Source organism: Epargyreus clarus, unplaced genomic scaffold (assembly GCF_041222505.1).
Source record: "Epargyreus clarus isolate Ecla_fem2 unplaced genomic scaffold, WU_Ecla_fem_2.2 ptg000036l, whole genome shotgun sequence".
NCBI classification, from domain to species: domain Eukaryota; kingdom Metazoa; phylum Arthropoda; class Insecta; order Lepidoptera; family Hesperiidae; genus Epargyreus; species Epargyreus clarus.
The window spans coordinates 2,069,678-2,089,179 of record NW_027332241.1 but is presented as its reverse complement, the minus strand read 5'-3'; the positions used below and the strand labels follow the sequence as shown (position 1 = coordinate 2,089,179).

Sequence of the window (19,502 nt, the reverse complement as noted above, 5' to 3'; positions counted from 1 at the left end):
TTTATATTCCAAGCACTTTAATTTATTAGTTACACTTAATTAAGTATTTACACACTCAAATTGCGCGCAAACCGCGACCAAACATTGCCAAAGTTATAGGTTATAGCGGCTATCTCGTCGAAACTGTCGCTTCTTTTCTCGCAGCATCTTGTAGCAGCTGCGTGTCCACCTCATCTGCTGGTAGTTGCACGTACCGCACCACAGAACCACGGATAAAACAGTTCTTAACGGATAACATGTGGGGATACTTCTCCGGGTCAATCACAGTTATATCCGACAGCTTAATATTTAAGTACTGGTCTACAGAATGCAACGTCCCGCATATGCTGAGGTCGTTCTTCAGCTCCACGACCACGTCTTTCCCAACTAGGGATTTGAAGAAGGAGTAAAATAACATTTTTGTTTGTTTTGGACGCTAAGGCGGTTCCGCAAGCGACGCAAAATACATGACAGTGATGACATTGACAATGACAAATATTAGGCAGAAACAATTCATGTTTTTTTAAATGTAGCATTTGATTCTACTCTTTCCGGCAAACATTATTCAAAAGTATTTTTTAATCAATTCTACTTCATTGCTTTAATGTTTATGTTATTATTTTATTAGAGTTAGTATTAAAATGACTTTGAGTCGGACCATAGACAAATATTATATTTGAAAGGCGTTTTAAGCAGTATATAAAGTAGTTCTATGGCAAAAAGGGGTATTTTAGATAATGGATACTAATTTTAATGGACAAATACGTAAATAATTTAAGTGCAGTTTATTTGTTTATATGCCTCTGTGTAATCTTCACAGAGTATATATTTATTCCTTACCTGTCATCTTTATCTGTAATATCTTCTGTCATTTGATTCTTCTCTCTCATCTGGCTTACTGCATGCATGGCGTCGGATTTTTTCTTTTAGTTCGTTTTCTGAATAAAAATATTAATTCTGGTTTGAAATACTAACTTATTGTCTTAGCATATGTAACGTTTGTTAATCACACGCTCATTATTATCTTTTTAGTTAAATATCATAGGTTTTAAGAGGATTATTTGGACGCCGACAAAATGTCGACTGTAGCGGTGGTGGAAGATGTTGGGGAGATCGTAAGTTAATTGTATTATTATTATTATTAGGACTGCTAATGAAGTATCCAAATTTTCTTGAAAAATTGATTAAAATCCGTGTTTCACATATCTTTTCCGCACAGTTGTTTTCTTTATTTATACAACGTGATTATCATCATCATCATCAACCCATCACCGTCCCAATGCTGGGCACGAGCTTCTCAGATTTAGAATGATTAAGCCATAGTCAATCGCGCTGGCCCAGTGCATATTGGTAGACTAGACTATACATACACCTTTTAAAACTGTTTTTTTTAGATTCCTCAGGTATGCTGGTTTCCTCACGATCTTTTTCTTCACCGTTAGAGCAAGTGATAATTTTATAATAAGCACATAATTTACATGCGCTCTTTTATTAAATATGCCAAAGAATTATAACTTCTTATAAACTTAAAAGAACATATTTTTTCCCATTAAGTTACTGTTAATATTAACCCTATTCCTCCAGGACTGGGGTAACGAGCGCCTCTCCCGAGCCCAGCGTGCGGTGGAAGCGAACACCTACGATGTAGACTCCTGGTCGCTGCTCATCCGTGAAGCTCAGACCAGATCCATCGGCGAGGTCCGCTCTATGTACGAGAAGCTCATCACCGCATTCCCGACCACCGGGCGGTATTGGAAGATCTATATTGAGCAGGAGGTGTGTATTTATATATAAATTAAGCACTACACTCATAGCCCCACTCTAGGTATGTCGTGAGTGCTATGGACACACATGGACAAAGAGACAAATACACGAACAATGAGTTGAAACAGAAACCTAATTTCTTCATATATATCTCTGTCTGGCTGGGTATCGAACCCAAGACCTTGTGCATATCAGTATGGTGACAACTGCATTGTGCAAGTGATAAAATTGTTGGTCCAGTAGTGATGATTCTACAATGAAGTTAAATAATACAATGAAGTGTCTATTTAATCAAATTTAGACATAAAATGTAGCAAACAAAAATCATTCTTATTAACAAGTTATTTATACGTACGATAACATAGCAGCATAGAACGGTCTGTATCTGACAAAATATTTGACATTAGTCTGCAGATATAAATGTGGCCTTAAACATGTCTGTGAAAAAATGTAGTCCCACTTTAGATAAATCCATGGACACCTCATATGTTAAAATTTGTCAAGCTGTTTGGGCTGCAGGGCATGCTAAAGTTTCGGGACCAGAATAGGGCTATGGTATCCCCTGCCTGTCGTAAGAGGCGACTAAAAGGGGCTTCCGGTTGCTGATGGCAAGAGTGGGAGCTCGAACCGCCCAGCCAGCGGCCCCGGGAAGGACGGCGGTATGTGTGGTCGCATACCGTCGTACGCACCGGATGGTGTGGTGAGCGCCAAGCTCACCTGGGCGGAGCCCGACGGGGCAATGCGCTAAGAGGGCTCCGGTTGCGTTCCTTTGGAGACCCCGGAGCCCTCTACGCAGCGCCGAGGACGGCCACCGGGGGGTTTTAGTGCGGTAAGAATCCCACATAACCCTACGTCGCTCCCAGGACATGGGGTACCTTTTACAGGTTTCCCCCTCGTAAACAAAAAAAAAAAATTGGCTAAAAAGTATGAGATTAACACTGGCTGGCAGGAGTGTAAATGATATATTCAGATATCTCATTCATTTCGGTATTTTTTCATTATGTTAATCTTAGACATTTTTCTGACATTAAGTGATATTTAATATCACTTGATAAAATTATCAATATACATAATTATCTGTGTAATATGTAATTGCCTCGTATTTACTAGATTGATAAAATGTAAGTAAATAATTTCTATATCCCTTTTTTTCTTTTTGCAGATGAAATCAAGAAATTTTGAAAGAGTCGAAAAGGTTAGTATGGGTACTGCGTAAGTTAGTTTTTAATCTGTGACATTAATTTTAAGAAAACAAATAAAGCGCGACACGACCATAGACAAGACGTGTTTAGTCTGTGATAATAGACTTTAGTTTAAGTTTAGTATTAAGTTGAGAATAAATAAAACATAATATAAAATTGATATTTTCTTTCGGTTAGGGTATGTTGTGTTCAGGCATGCTGGAGGTGATTTTCTGTGGCAAAAAAAAAATTGCTTATATTTAAGAACTTTTTAAGCTATATCGACTGCACAATATATGTAAGGAAGCCCGTAATTATATAAATGGATTCATATAAGATTTATTTGACTGAAGTAATGTAAAAAAATGCACATTCAATTCAGTTATGTAGTTGGTGTCCAAGTAAAGTTTATATTTTATTGTTATTTAAAATATTATTGTGCTTATAACTATAAAAGTGTAATAAAAATATTTTGAAAATTGAAATTTATTTGCCAATGAAGATCACTTTCGACATGTAAAAAATCCCTATTAGATAAAAACTAGAAAATAGTCGGTATATTACACATCACAAATTTTGTAGGGCTCCCTCCTCAATCCCCTCCCCGTTCCTTGTCACATGTCACAATTGTATTGTGATGTCACACATTTGAAAATATAATAGCAAATTTTAAAATTCATTATTTCATTTTTTTATATTTGTAATATGTGACGTTTATAAGAATTGAACCCATAGGGGGTTCAAATCCTCGTGCCACGTTTGGGGGACTATTTAAAAATCTAATATCATTTTTTTTTATATTTCATTTTTTTATATTTTAATTATATGTGACGTCATGATGCTTATATAAATTGGAACCCCTATCCCACGTACCACGGTCTAGGGAACCCCCTCCTTTCCCGCTATATTTGTGACGTAATTTATAACTGCCTACCTTTAAGTAATATATTATCTAATATTCGACAACCAATAATCTATTATTGAAAACACTTCGCATATTAAAAAAAATCTGTATAATAAAGTGTAACACAGTGATACTTCATGTCCAGATTTTTGATGTGAAACATCTATAGCCGCACGTAAAACCGATTTCTGGCGTGGCGACAAAAATCGTAATATTTTATTTTATCATTATGACATATTTAGTTCCTATCACAATATGTTATTTCTGCATATTACTTTTACAAAATAATGTCGATATTTCACATCTGCCAGGCGTCCCGTGACGGCTCACATTTTTTTTATAGTCATATTCACTCAATATTTTACTTTACAAATTCGAATTGACAAGCCCGTTAGCAACCCAGTGTCGTCATCTGCTCTAAGATCCGTTTAAATGCTAACAGCGCCATCTATCAGCGGGACACTAACGTCGTAATGTAACGAAAGTTAGCTACCCCTGTTACATACTTTGAAATATACTTTTTAGTAATTTCAACCAAAAAAATAAAAATATAAGTAATTTATTTTCCAAGAGTCATCACATCACAGTCTAATAAATAAATAACAGTTTTCTTTTAGTAATTTGAAAAATTATATTCGGGTTGCAAAAGTCAGAGGATACAGATTTATTGTTTTTCAGAGTTTTATTTTTTGGGCGTCAAGAGGGGGGTAAGTGTAAAGTTAAATTCGATAGGCCAACCTTTATATCTTTTGTTCTGATAAATATAAAATTATAAAAATGCCTAGCTATGGATTAGTGGCGTTAACAAAATCGGATGTGCTATGTCTACGTAAGAGGTTCTTCCGTCACGCATTTTTTGGTCCTCCTCCTGTCCTTGTCACATTTTTGTGGTGTTACACATAAATTTGATGTTTCAACGACTTTCAGCATTATTTATTATTATTATAATTCAATTACGGGATCACTTTTTGATGACATGTCATAGGCCTTCATATTTTTTATACTCCTTAAATGTGTGACGTAATGTATCGACGACACCTAAGGGGTATTTCGAGGGTGGAAGTTTATCATTACCTCCATACATAGTAGTGAGATATATATAGCGATTTATTTTCCTATTGTCACTGCGCGTCAAGTCCTGCTGATTGAAAAGGTCCTTTAAATTATGACGTAATAAGACGACACTACAACTTGATGGCAAAAGGCAAGTATGAAATAACTGAAAGATTACTAAATTACTAATATCTTATTACTATTACTAAAGTTATGCTTAATATATATTATATCATAAACAATTACTGAATTACTAGTAGCTATCATGAATAAGCTAAGCAGTGATAGCCTAGTGGTTAAGAAACGCGGCCTCTCGATCGAGGGGTCCGAGGTTCAAATCCCAGGCACGCACCTCTGATTTTCAAATGTATGTGCGTATTAGAAATTAATTATCACTTGCTTAAACGGTGAAGGAAAACATCGTGAGGAAACCTGCATACCAGAGAGATTTATAAAAAATAAAATCTCAAAGGTATGTGAAGTCTACCAATACGCACTTGGCCAGCGCGGTAGACTATGGCCTAATCCTTCTCATGAGAGGAGACCCGTGCCCAGCAGTGGGACGGTAATGGGTTGTTGATGATGATGATCATGAATAATCCAATGAACAAGCTGGATAAGAAAGTAATAAATGAAAACGCGTTTATACGGAAAATTTGTTATAATGGTGAAGAAACATCTATACTTAAGAGTTTTCTAAAATGTTTTAAAGCTTTAAAGTAATGTTTCTTTAGTTAGCGTGGTATAACAAGGTCTAGGGATTAGGCCTTAAGCTCTTCTGGTCCTGAGAAGACACATTTCTATCTGTGATTAAGAGATTTAAACCATACAAATTTTACCAGATTTTGTTCAATAAATTCTATCACACTTTTCGTACGATTGGGGTAAAAACTATGCATTTTTTCACTATTTTCTATTTCCACGGATGTCTAGCTCTTCCAGCGGTGCCTGATGAAAATCCTGAACATCGAACTATGGAGGCTGTATCTCAATTATGTAAAAGAGACGAAGTGTATGCTGCCCACTTACAAGTAAGTTTATTGTATTCTTATTTAAAGGTAATTGTAACCTTAATAAAATGTGACGTATCGTCCAGAAATTACGACACGATTTTTTACCATCCTTTCTTTTGTGACATGTCACAAAAGGCGTGTGATGTGACTTTGTGAAGACTTCCTAATCCTGACAAATGTATGGATGATTCCTTTTTAAATAATGTACTTCAACGCCGTCTATTATTTCTATCTGTAATTTCATATGGCAACTTCATTTACGAGTTCAATTTATGTACTGCATACAGGGCCAGATTTAGAGGTCTAGAGGCCTTGGGGCAACAGAGGAATGGAGGCCCCCTGGCCCCAAATTATATTCCGAATAAAATGAACAATTTTTTCAGTTGAATTTTTCAATAAATATTTTATTGTGAAACGCAGATAGATTCTTCTAGTATTCATGTTTGTACAAAGTACTGTAGATAAAGGTAAAACAGGGAAAAAAATATCAAAGGAAAAGATATTTTTTTATTTTTACTAGTGTTTACTAGTCGGATTAAAAAAAAACATCCGACGTCTCTATTGTGGGGGCCCCTCTTTTGTGGAGGCCCCGGGGCTGCCGCCCCGGTTGCCCTCCCTTAAATCCGGCCCTGACTGCATATATTATGTATGTATATGCGTATGTATATTCGTCATACTGTATAGGCTTATTTTGAAAATTACTGAACTGTATCCGATGTAATTTTAACCGAAGAAAAAAGTAAATAAACTTGCTTAAGCCACGCAATGAAACTTGTCTTATATGTATAAACCAAAGGTATTTTTAAGAGATACGAAATCCATTTTAAAGGTGGTAGTAATGGTAAGAAAAAGCATTGCTAGACTCTTATTTACAGACGTACATTAAAATAATATACCAACTACAAAAATATTAGACATTAAGTGCAGTAGATCTTACTAAAAGACCATACATTATAAAGACCCGGTGGACCGATGATCTGAAGAAGACTGCGGGAAACCGCTAGATTCAAAGGGCTCGAGACCGGATGGAGTAGCGCCAAATCGGAGAGGCCTTTGTCCAGCCATGGACCTCAAAAGGCTGATGGATGGATGGATGGACATTATATTTGAGACACAATAATATTTTATGCAAGAAATAAAGATAGCATCAAAAACTTTGGTTACAGAGAAAAGATGGCCCAGGCCTACGATTTCGCACTAGAGAAGATCGGGTTAGATATTCACGCGTACCCAATATGGAACGACTACGTCACGTTCCTAAAGGCTGTGGAAGCTGTTGGATCGTATGCCGAGAATCAGAAGATATCTGCCGTTAGAAAGGTAATATATGCCGTTAATATTGTTATTATGCATGCCGTTAGGAGTAAAATTGTAAGTGCCGTTAAAATTGTTATTATTTATGCCATTATAAGGAAATCATCATTGCGTTAGAATGGAGTTAACCACAGAAGAAGAATCGAAGATCATCTTTTACGTTTTACCATAGAGTTTATCATGATGTTTATCTTTTTCTTGCGGTGGCCAATCGCCAAACCACTACCTGCCTCATAACAGCTGTATCAGTATTTGAAGAACGTTGTAGGGTAACTTCTAACCACATAAGTGGTGGAGATCACGAGTAGGACGCCAATTCTATTCAGAATCAATAAAATGAACAAAATTACGTGAGCTGTGGGTAGGTGTTTTTAACCGCTCATGGCATAATTCTGAGTTTGCTCCCTTTCGCGATTGTTGCAGCGCATAGTACTTTAACAGCACTAGATAATTATAACCTTTGTTTTGTTATTGCCTTTTCTTTGTTTTGTTAAAGTTTTTATTTCTTTATTCTTTTCTTGTTATTATTTTTGTTTTTTTGAGATTTTTGGTTTTCTTTCTTAAATTTATTTTTTTAATTTTTATTTTAGTATATTTAGTTTTAAAATTTGTACTGTGTACTGCAATTGTGGTGAATAAATTATATTATTATTATTATTATTAAATAATCTTATCCTCTATTTTGTTTCAGGTATACCAAAGAGCGGTAATAACGCCTATCATTGGTATCGAGACACTATGGAAAGACTACATAGCGTTTGAGCAGAGTATTAACACGATTATTGGTAAGTATTCTTCAAATATTGATTACTTTGCTAAGCTCCCAAAGTTGTGTGGCGTCTACCAACCAGTGCGAAGCGTGGTGGTTTACGACTTTAAGCCATTTTATTCTAAGGAGTTCCCTGAGAAGACGAAAAGTTGAGTTACAAAAAATCGTTTGCCGGTTTGGTTTTACAGGTTACAACTTCATATAAATGTTCTAGTAATCTTAGGTGCAAGCCGTTTTTAATCTAAGGAGTTACCTGACAAAATAAAGATATTGAGCTCTTAAAACCTTTGCTGATTTGGTCTTAAACATTATTTGAACGACCATCTAAATGGTATAATTATGTTAGATGCAATTCGAAGTAGGTGTCTTTTGCTACAGCGGAGAGGATGGCAATGGAGCGTTCAAGGGAATACATGAACGCGAGACGAGTGGCCAAAGAACTGGAGAGTGTTACCAGAGGGTTGAATAGGAACATGCCGGCCACGCCGCCTACTGTCGATAGGGAGGAGATGAAACAGGTAGATAACTGATTTGTAATTTGAACACGTTTCGAATGAAATAACTCTTTGCTACGTAAAAGATTTAAGTATAGTCTTAGGAAGACGAGAGCTACAAGAGAGGTGTGGCAATCAATAAAGATTTTTACTTTATTCCACACAGCAATACACAATATACAAATTTTTAAGTTAAGGCCTCCTTCACTTTTGAGTCTCTCCAGCGTAAGGCTTTGACGGATATACAGATCTTATAAATGATAAATAGTTGTAAATAATACTTAGCGTAACTACTGCAAATAATCGATTTAGCGGGTGCCTGGTGTTAAGACTGGATTGCACATATTGCAGCGTAAGCATCATATATACACCACGTTGTCGCGGCGTCTGGAACAAGACTAGTGTGTAGGAGCCTTAAAAACGTATTTGGATGAGTGAACCAGATACACTAAGTTACCAATTCCCTCTCCATTCTAACCCAGGTGGAGCTCTGGAAGAAGTACATATCCTGGGAGCGCAGCAACCCTCTACGCTCAGAGGACACTGCCCTAGTGGCGAGACGGGTGATGTTCGCGATAGAGCAGTGCCTGCTGTGCCTCGCGCACCACCCGGACGTGTGGCACCAGGCCGCGCAGTTCCTCGACCACTCCGCCAAGCTGCTGCAGGAGAAGGGGGTGAGTGGGGGTGCTAGGGGATGTTCGGCTCCTAGGTTCTAGAAGATACTAAGTATTGTGCTCCTAAGGGGTTTTGTGACAATAGTGGCTAGGTAAGTGATGAAGGTGTTGTAAGAAGGGGTTAATTAGAGTTACTATAAGAGTCACGTAGCTCCTTAGGGGCTAGAGAGATTTGAGATTAGACGACTATAAAAGATCTTGTAAGTGAAGGGGTTATGTTGGGATACTATAGGGTTCTAGTGGTGCCTCAGGATGAGTGTATGGTTACGAAATATGAGTCCAAGCTTCTTTAGAGTTTAAGAGACTGTGATTATTCTTGGATTATTCGAGAAAAAAATAGAAGAGTAGGGGATTATTGCATTATAAATGTTTAAAAATATTGACCGGTTACGAACTCGGCTTCTATCGCGTGATAATGTGTTCACAAGCATTACCAATTCATTCTTTAAACTAAGTAACCTCTACCCCACCCAGGACTCGAACGCGGCGCGCCTGTTCTCGGATGAAGCGGCGGCGGTGTACGAGCGCGCGACCAGCGGCCCGCTGAAGCACTCCACGTTACTCCACTTCGCACACGCGGACTATGAGGAGAGCCGGCTGCATTATAATAAGGTTAATAATATGTTAAATAATAATATTTTAAAGAGGAAAACTTTGTTTGTTTGATTGTAATAAATAGGCTCAAAAACTACTGGACTGATTTTAAAAATTCTTTCACCATTCGAAAGCTACATTATCCACGAGTAACATAGGCTATATTTTATATGAAATATATTTGATAAATAGATTTCGAGGTGGTACAAAGTTTGCCGGGTCAGCGAGTATGTTAAATAAAGGATTGATTTAAGAAGGAAAACGATTTGTAAGGACAAAACTTGTAAGGAAAAGTCGATTGAATGATAACTAATAGAATGCGTGTAAATGTATACAGGGTAATTTTTTCAAATGGGCATTTAGGCCGAAATCCGAAAATATAACGTTTAGCGAAAAATACAGAAAGGAGTTACGAGGCCGATTTTGATAAAAACTAGCACTACATCATTACATTTTTTAAAAATCTATTTTCCTAGCCGGGAATCGAACGAGTTCATTTTGAAAAAAAATGCACATTATATGTGTATTGTATGTATTATTATATCTTCGTATAGTGTCGCTTACAAGTATCAAATTATGGGAAGCAATGATATATGGCAAACTAAAGGAAAAAGCTAATTTTGAAGTAAATACTTATTTTTTCATACATTTTCAAATTCTTAACTAACTAATTTTTAAAGTGAAAACTTCTTTAGCAGCGTTGTGCATTTTTTGTGATGCGTAAAAAATTTTAAACTCGCGTCAAGATTACGTGTCCTGATCGAAAATTCGTAAAACGGCAATCAAACTTAAAAAAAAAGCAGTAGTCAAAATGTCATCCGGTGCGAGCATAGACAAAATATCTCAATGGGTGCCAGTTTCATTTTTTATTTATTATATTTTATTATTCAGGTTAGGTTTCAAAAGTTTTAACTTCTGCCGACACTTCCGGAGTGCAACCAGTCGTGTTTTTTCGTAATATAGGAGTAGCAGACGAGCATGCAGTCCACCTGATGGTAAGTGGCTACAGCGCATGGACCTCTGTAATCAACCCCAGATAGGATTAGATATTTCTACCTGAGGTCGGCCACAGATACGCCGCTACTCCTGAGGACTAAGCTGAAACGCCTCGGAAAAGTAGTCCTTACATCCCTCAAACCAGAACACAGCAGCGCTTAACACTGTTGTTATAACAGAAATTGGTGTAGCGGTGGTGCCGCCGGAGTCGAACCACAGAGGGCGCTAACACCTTATTAGTATATAAACATTTGTTATCAACTCAAAGGTATTAATCATTGACCTTATTAAAGAGATGCTTAGCAAAATATCACATTTAAACTCCTCAGGTGCACCAAGTATACACGAGGTATCTCGACGTGGAGGACATTGACCCGACGCTAGCGTACGTGCAGTACATGAAGTTCGCGCGCAGGGCCGAAGGGATTAAATCAGCTAGGACTGTGTTTAAGAGGGCTAGGGAGGACAGCAGGTGAGTGGTTTAATGTTTAATTTATAAAAAAAAATATGCGCGCTTTATTTATGTATTTATCTCCTGATTTAATCTTTTTTAGGGTTCCCTAAGGTAGAACGGAACGGAACGGAAACGTTCCAAAGGGTAGAAACGGAACCCTATTACTAAGCCTACGCTGTCTGTCCGTTTGTCACAGGGTTTTATCTCTTGAACTGTAATAAATAGATACTTGATTTTCTATAAAATTGGAGTAACAAACGAGTATGCAATCCGTCTGATGGTAAGTTGTCACTGCTCCCCTAAGATCAACTTCATAACGGACAGGGTTGAACCTGAAGCCGATCACGCGGGCTTTGCCACCCCTAAGCACTGAGATGGTTGCCCCATACGTAAGTGAGGCGTCATTCTACAATAGTTGTGGGAAAAGACCTGAGCCAGACGCGTGAAGTATCGAACCACCCATTAAAGAATGTACAAAGAGGGTGTCCACCCAAACCTTACCTGGATGGTGAGTCTCCTATAAGTAAAAGCCTATTCAATAGTATATTAATATATCTTATTTCGGGTATAAGGAACCTTTTATAAAGTCACAGACCATACGACATACCAAAAGATGAAGCCTGGTTTCCACATGGCCTTTGAAAATAGTTGAACGAAAAAAGTTTTCTGAAGAATGACAAGATATCAAAAGACGTATAACTGTCGATAGAAAAAGAAAAGAAAAAATCTTCGTCATCTCAATCTCTACATAATGAAAGCATCTTTCATATAATGAAACCACCAATGAATAATGAATTTCATATAATGAATTGGGTGGTTTTATTTAATGAAAGCATCTTTCTCTATGTAGGCTGACGCTCACTAGATGGCACCAGCAGTACTATTTCTGAACTCCTCATTATTATACCCCCTTCTCCCCCCCAGATCTCGCTACCACGTGTTCGTGGCCGCCGCCCTCATGGAGTACTACTGCTCGAAAGACAAGAACATCGCGTTCAGGATCTTCGAACTGGGCCTGAAGAAGTTCTCGCACATACCAGAGTACGTGCTCTGCTATATCGACTATCTGTCGCATCTCAATGGTTAGTTTATAACTTGGTTTTAAATGTAATTTTACAGGTATAAAGGTGGTAGAATCTTTTGTGGTTCGACTAGAAGCACCACCGCCACACATATAGTTGCCTAACAATCTTTTTTTTTATAAATAATAGTTTAAAAAAGAAACTAAAAAACACGCTTGTATTGCTAGTCGAACAAAAAATTAGAAAATACATCAATCAATAATAATGAATCGCCTCAAAATAAAATTATAATAAAATTCAAGTTATTAAAATAATAATTCAATTTAGAGTAAAAAGCGTGGGGTTCTTGATAATTTAAATGTTACAATAATTCTATTGGCAATTATCTATGAGAGAATAGTTATGAACCGCAGTAAAATACACCCCACGCTTACATACATACATACATACAATCCAAGCTAATAAAAGCGTGTTAATTTCTAAATCGAGCTATTTCCAACCGTAACACCCTTTATAAATAAAATGAATAGATTTAGTGATTTGCCGATTTATGCTACCGATGCAATTTGACAATTTTCGCTTATTAAACATTGTCAAATTTGGATCTTTTGGTAGGCAACAATATGATAATAGGAAGAACAGTAGGATAGGTAGGATAGATTGATTTAATTAATTACTGAAATAATAAAAAAGTCATAAAATAAATGTCTGAATAATCGCCTACGATTTTCATTAATTTTCAAAATTTCCTTTCCGTATATACCCTACAACTCTATGCTCAATCGACACACAAATGACCGTAACTCTCATATTCAAAATGCTATAACAAACCACGATGGTCAAGCATCACCTAACTGACCACAATACCCCAATGATACCTTGAACACTTGGCGGTCAACCATCACTTGACTGACCACAATACCTCAATAAAATGATGAACGCATACGCAAAGTTCTACCATTACCTAATTGACCACAATAAACTTAATGAAACCTTCACATAACTAACCACAACATCCCCAAAGAAGTCTTGATCTGATACGCTTTGGTCAATCATCACCTAACTGACCGCATTCATTCCAGAGGACAACAACACACGTGTGCTCTTCGAGCGGGTGCTGTCTTCGGGCAGCCTGAAACCCGAGAGCTCGGTGGACATATGGAACAGATTCCTGGAGTTCGAGTCCAATATCGGTGACCTGGTCTCCATCGTGAAGGTGGAGAAGCGACGGCAGCATGTGTTGGAGAAGGTGAGGAACATGTACCATACTTACTAGTGTTACAGTCAGTTTGTAGTCAGGTGGTAAAACCGTTTGTTGTTCGACTCCGGCGGCACCACCGCCACACCTATTTCTGTTATAACAGCAGTGTTAAGCGCTGCTGTGTTCTGGTTTGAAGGGTGTGGTAAGGGAGACAGACTTTTCTGTGGCGTTCCAGCTTTTTCCTTAGGGCTATCGGCGTATCTGTCTGGCCGATCACAGGAAGCAATATATTTCTATCTGGGATTGATTACTGTTGTCCATGGGCGACAGTAGCCACTTCCCAGTAGGTCGCCTGCAAACTTATTTGTTGATTTAATTTTATAAAAACATACCGGGGAATTCCCAGTGCTACACCTATTTTTCGGGTGAAACAGTTCTTGAATTCAGTGGAGTATCTTATTCCTTAGAAGTGGATATGCATCTGTAATCGGTTTCAGTTAGAACCTGTTCTATGTAAAGTTGTTCATAGATGACCATGGGCGCAAGTGACTTACCATGAAGTTGTCTACATACTTGCAACTTGAAGTTTGATGAAAGTCGTACGAAGTTGCTAATTTGGTTATTTTGATGGACCTCTAATCCGCTTGCACTCTGAGAGATCCGTACTTAACAGTGGGACAGTAAACCATCTACTAATTGACCAACTCCCCAACAGATTAAGGAGTTCGAAGGCAAGGAGACAGCGCAGTTGGTGGACAGATACAAGTTCTTAGATCTGTATCCTTGCAGCATCGCCGAGTTGAAATCCATTGGATACACTGAAGTAAGTTGTAGCTTCCTACATTTTTACCACGCTTTTATTAGACGAGTTTTTGCCTGCGGCTTCACTCGCGTTACGAAGTAATATTTTCATCCCCTATTTTATCCCCTTGGGGGTAGAATTGATCAAAATCCTTTCTTATCGGATGCCTACGTCATAACATCTACCTGCATGCCAAATTTCAGCCCGATCCGTCCAGTGGTTTGGGCTGTGCGTTGATAGATCACTACGTCAGTCAGTCACCTTTGAGTTACATATATTTAGATAGCTGTTGCTTGGACGTTATTCAAATTAAGTTATTTATATGTACTTTCAGGTGGCATCAATGTCGAACAAATCTTGGGCGTTAGGAGGCCCTCTGGCGGGCATATCACCCGAACTAGCTGCAGTGATACTTGGTCAAAAGTAAGCATATTTAATTATTTACTTTTAAAAATCATTATTTCAAATGTATTATTGTGACAATAACATCTTTACCTACAAATGTGACTTTATTTTACTTTTAAAAGACTTATTTTTAAAATTACTATCTACAAAATTGACTTCTCATTCCCAAAAATATAAAAAAATATATTTTTTCTGTAAACCGTCAAATATAACGATTTTTGTATACAGGGTGAATTTTTAAAACGGGCCTTCAGGGCCAAATCCGAAACTATAAGGATTAGCGAAAAATGCTGAAAGGAGTTACGAGGCCGATTTTGATAAAAACTAAAACTGCATCATTAGTTTTTTAAAATATCTTTTTCCCTAGCCGGGAATCGAACGAGTTCATTTTGAAAAAAAATACACCCTCTATATTATTCCACTATCTGATAGTGTTGCTTATAAGGATCAAAATCTGGGAAGTAATGATAAATGACAAACTAAAGGAAAAGCCTCAATTTTAAGAAAATATATATTTTTTATATTAATTTGGCAGGTAAGTTCCCGCCATTCATCAATTTAAACATTTCGGGTATTAACAATTTTTTGGCTCAATGTTTCAAATCATTCGAAATGGACGTTTTGTTCTTCAAGAATTTATATTTTTATGTCGGACTTAGTTAAGGTTACTTTTAGGACCATTATAATAGATTTAACTTGCTATGGGCCGAGTTTCGTTTAATACAGATGTAAAATTGACAATTTGCGAGAATGTCTTTTTCCAGTCAAATCCGAGTAATAACTAAACAAAGAGATATAGAAAATTATATTTACTGTTGAAACGTAGTTATAAACAACAAACAATAACAATTTACTATTTAATCACTTATCTATTTTTATTAAAAAATAAATCCTAAAAACGGCGGTAATTTACTTGCCAAACTATTACTTACTCATACTAAGCCGTATGTCACGGTTATAACATCGAATAATTAGTTGATTAACCAACAAATTCTTCAATGGTATGACTTACGTATGTTTCTAAAGAATTACACATAAATCATTTGTTATGTACAATCCTTAAGGATTAGTATGGCAATGTATGGAAAAATATGTATTTTCTTCAAAATTTTCCTTTTCCTTTAATTTGTCACATAACATTCCTTCCCAGAATTTGATCCTTATAAGCGACACTATCAGATGGTGGAATAATATAGAGGGTGTATTTTTTTTAAAAAATGAACTCGTTCGATTCCCGGCTAGGGAAAAAGATATTTTAAAAAACTAATGATGCAGTTTTAGTTTTTATCAAAATCGGCCTCGTAACTCCTTTCAGCATTTTTCGCTAATCCTTATAGTTTCGGATTTGGCCCTGAAGGCCCGTTTTAAAAATTCACCCTGTATATTGTCATGTATTATTCAGATTTTTGAATATTTTCTTAGATTCGGTTTAGATGTCCTATAGTGTCATTTAGGGGCTAATGAGTCTACCAATAAAATATATTTATGTATTGACACTACCAACATCAATTCTGAAATATTAAGATGAGCAAAGAATGAGATTATACACAAATTATTTTAAATATATTAGAAGCTTTGGCGGTGGGAGTTCTCCCTGTGCTAGGTGATCATGCCCAGACAGCAGTCGTGCTCCGACAGTCTCAGTTAGGAACTTGTATATGTACGAGATATTGAGAAAACTTCGATAGCGTGATTCAGAATACGTGTAGCGCCATCTCTTGACGAGCGCCACAGAGTCTATTTCAAATGTTATCTTTGATCATAAACGGTTTATAATTTTCAGAGACCACGACCCCAACAAGGACATAGCTCGCCCGGACACGAGCCAAATGATCCCGTACAAGCCTAAAGTCAACCCGTTGCCCGGGGAACACCCCATATCTGGTGAGTGATTTCGAATATGGTAGAATTATTTGCGTAAAATATCACTGCAAAAAAGCGATAGCCTATTGGTTCAAATCCCAGGCACGCACCTTTGATTTTTCAAAGTTATGTGCGTATTAGAAATTAATTATCACTTGCTAAACGGTGAAGGAAAACATTGTGAGGAAACCTGCATACCTGAGAAATCTAAAAAAAAAATTTCAACTCAAGTGATGTCTACCAATTCGCACTTGTCCAGCGCGGTGGACTATGGCCTAATCCTTCTCATTCTGAGAGGAGACCCGTGCCCAGCAGTGGGACAGTAATGGGTTGAAGACGACATAACTATGAAAAATCAGAGGGCCTTGGATTTTAAAATCGGACCCTCAATTGAGAAGCCGCGTTTGAACCATCTCCATCGTATCGACACATTCTGCGAAGTGGGGATAGAAGAGTTCCGTAAAAAATCTACTTTGAATACAATTTTTATTTGTTTGAACTTCTGATGCCTTTGCTCAGCAGTGGGACATACTAACGCTACCATATTACTTAGGTATTTTTTTTATTAATTTGAACCTATATGTTATCACTGTGTTGGCCCAGCAATGTGACATACTGACGGTACAATATTAACTAGGTAGTTTTTTATTAATTTGAACTTCTTTGTTATCACTGCGTTTGCCCAGCAGTGGGACATACTAACGGTACCATATCCCCCAGGCGGTACATTCCCGATGCCGGCGGCCGCGGCTCAGCTGTGCACCCTGATGCCGCCGCCCTCGTGCTTCCGCGGACCCTTCGTCGCCGTGGACAGGTTGCTGCAGCTCTTCAACAGGATCTCGCTGCCCGATAAGCGTGAGTGGAACACACACACACATACATGCACACATATACACACACAACATATACACACTCGCATACGTATGCACTCACACACACACCACACACACACTTACATACACACGTACACACACACACACACACACACAAAAAAAAGGCGTGGGACGCAACAAACATCTATGCGACAGAAGGCATCAAAGAACTACGTATCCAAAAGAGAGCTTGAACGACCAGTAGCCAAGCAATAGGTGGAAACAGCTTATAAACAGCTAAGACCTTCCCCCGTGAATATATACGTAACGGTGATCCCACGGGGAGCGACTAAGGCAAATGAGAGAGAAGTACACACACAAACATACAGAGGCATACACGGATACATAGACACATACGTACGACATAGGTTCGTATATTTTAACTAATATTCGCCTTAAAAGTGCTTTTGTTTCAGACCCAGTTTACATACAAATATGCATACATACTCTTATACATATATGTACGTTCGAAAACGTAGATAGATACGATTGCAAGTATACAAACATAAAAAGACAGCGGAGACTAAATTATACGGTTCCGTTTTTACCCTTTGGGTATGGAACCTTAAAAATGGACAAACATATAAGCAAAATACACGACAGACAGACTAATACAAAAAGTAAGGAACACAGAAAAGTCTTGTGTTGCCTTACGTCTATATCACACAAACAGGCAAGCATAAATTAGTCAAAAAAAAAGTAAATAAATGTTTTCATATTACAGCGCCAGCACCGACTCAAGAGAATGGCTGTGACACCAAGCTCTTCGATTTGGCCAGGTCTGTCCACTGGATTGTGGATGATGAGGGGATCACTACAGTCTCCAATAAGGTAAGTGACATTCTCTAATAACATCCTTTTCAGGAGTGACCTAGGCTAGTCTAATCTTGTTGGGGGATGATTACAGATGTCCATGCGCGACAGTAGCCCCTTTTTATATCATTCCACATGTAACACGTTTAAATTATTTTCTAATACAAAAAATATGTTACAGGTCCGAAGAAGGAAACTCGGTGATGATTCAGATGATGATGAGCTGGGCGTGGCGCCGCCCGTCAACGACATATACAGACAACGACAGCAGAAGCGGGTCAAATAACAGATGCGGCACGACTACACTGTAGTCCACAACAAAATGAGAACTGTAGTGAATGTTACGCGGGATAATGTATAGAACTTAATTTTAAATAGGACTTTAATTTTTAATAGGGATAATGTTTAGCCCCGATTCCGATAAGAGGGGCCCCCACAATATAGAATAATATTGTAAGTTTCGAATGGTTTTGTAAGATAACTAAGTAAGATTTACTCCGGGGCCTCCATAAAAGTGGGGCCCCTATAATACAGAAAAATATACATTTCGATGGATCAGATTATAACTTGCAAGATTTTTTCCAAACAATATGAAGTGTGTGTTCTCAAAACAGTATGGAATTAATTTTATTTGTTGGCAATAATTTTTTAAAATATTTGGAAAAAAATATTCCTTTTAATTCAGAAAATAATTAAGGTCTTTCGCTCCTTAATTGCCTCAGGGACTCTCAAAATCCGGTCCTAATGCTCGACATAACTAAGGATACAAGTTAAAATTATCGACATTCCTGTGAAAGGTCTATGTATATACACATAATATCGAAATTTAACAGCGATATTAGCTCTAGCGAACTTAGGGGGGGGGGGGGTAGTCCACCCCGGGTCCCCAGGTATGGAGACATTTTTTTTTATAACATATATGTAGCAGACGAGCATGCAGTCCACCTGATGGTAAGTGGCTACTGCCGTCCATGGACATCTGTAATAACCCCAGATACCCTGAGGACTAAGCTGGAACGCCTCGGAGAAGTATGTCTCCCATACCACACCCTTCAAAACGGACCACAGCAGCGCCTAACACTGCTATTATTAGGCAGAAATAGGTGATATACGCTATGAATTTACGCCTTTTATTAATAATCTATCTGTGGAGTCGAACAACTAACAGTTGTTCCAAACCGTAACCTCCATATTTATTTTGGCAGAACAAGTACGGCATCACCCCTCTAGTATAGTCCGCGTAAAACTGCTAGTCCGCTCTGAATATAGAAATGAATCGCGTCGCCATAGCAAATTGTATGACTACTCGCAATATATATCTGCTCGCAACAACTT

The 19,502-nt window shown here is 37.7% G+C and overlaps 2 protein-coding genes across 2 annotated transcripts; one reads left to right on the top strand and one right to left on the bottom strand.

Moving 5' to 3' along the window:
* Window positions 1-467, bottom strand: LOC140756889 (U6 snRNA-associated Sm-like protein LSm2). Its single transcript, XM_073092423.1, has one exon. It carries the CDS (start codon window positions 395-397, stop codon window positions 110-112), a length of 288 nt encoding a protein of 95 aa, XP_072948524.1. The 5' UTR covers window positions 398-467; the 3' UTR covers window positions 1-109.
* A 375-nt stretch (window positions 468-842) lies between these two features.
* On the top strand, window positions 843-18,528 carry su(f) (cleavage stimulation factor subunit su(f)). Its single transcript, XM_073092411.1, has 18 exons — window positions 843-1,094; window positions 1,564-1,755; window positions 2,906-2,938; window positions 5,815-5,912; window positions 7,061-7,214; window positions 7,900-7,993; window positions 8,356-8,495; window positions 8,954-9,145; window positions 9,620-9,757; window positions 11,065-11,207; window positions 12,114-12,271; window positions 13,294-13,460; window positions 14,128-14,235; window positions 14,549-14,637; window positions 16,403-16,503; window positions 17,203-17,337; window positions 18,079-18,185; window positions 18,349-18,528. Exons 1-18 carry the CDS (start codon window positions 1,056-1,058, stop codon window positions 18,451-18,453), a joined length of 2,193 nt encoding a protein of 730 aa, XP_072948512.1. The 5' UTR covers window positions 843-1,055; the 3' UTR covers window positions 18,454-18,528.
* Window positions 18,529-19,502: the final 974 nt, after the last annotated feature.

Bases quoted from the DNA above. Each gene is read 5' to 3' on its own strand.
- LOC140756889 (XM_073092423.1), bottom strand. From the start codon at position 397: ATGTTATTTTACTCCTTCTTCAAATCCCTAGTTGGGAAAGACGTGGTC.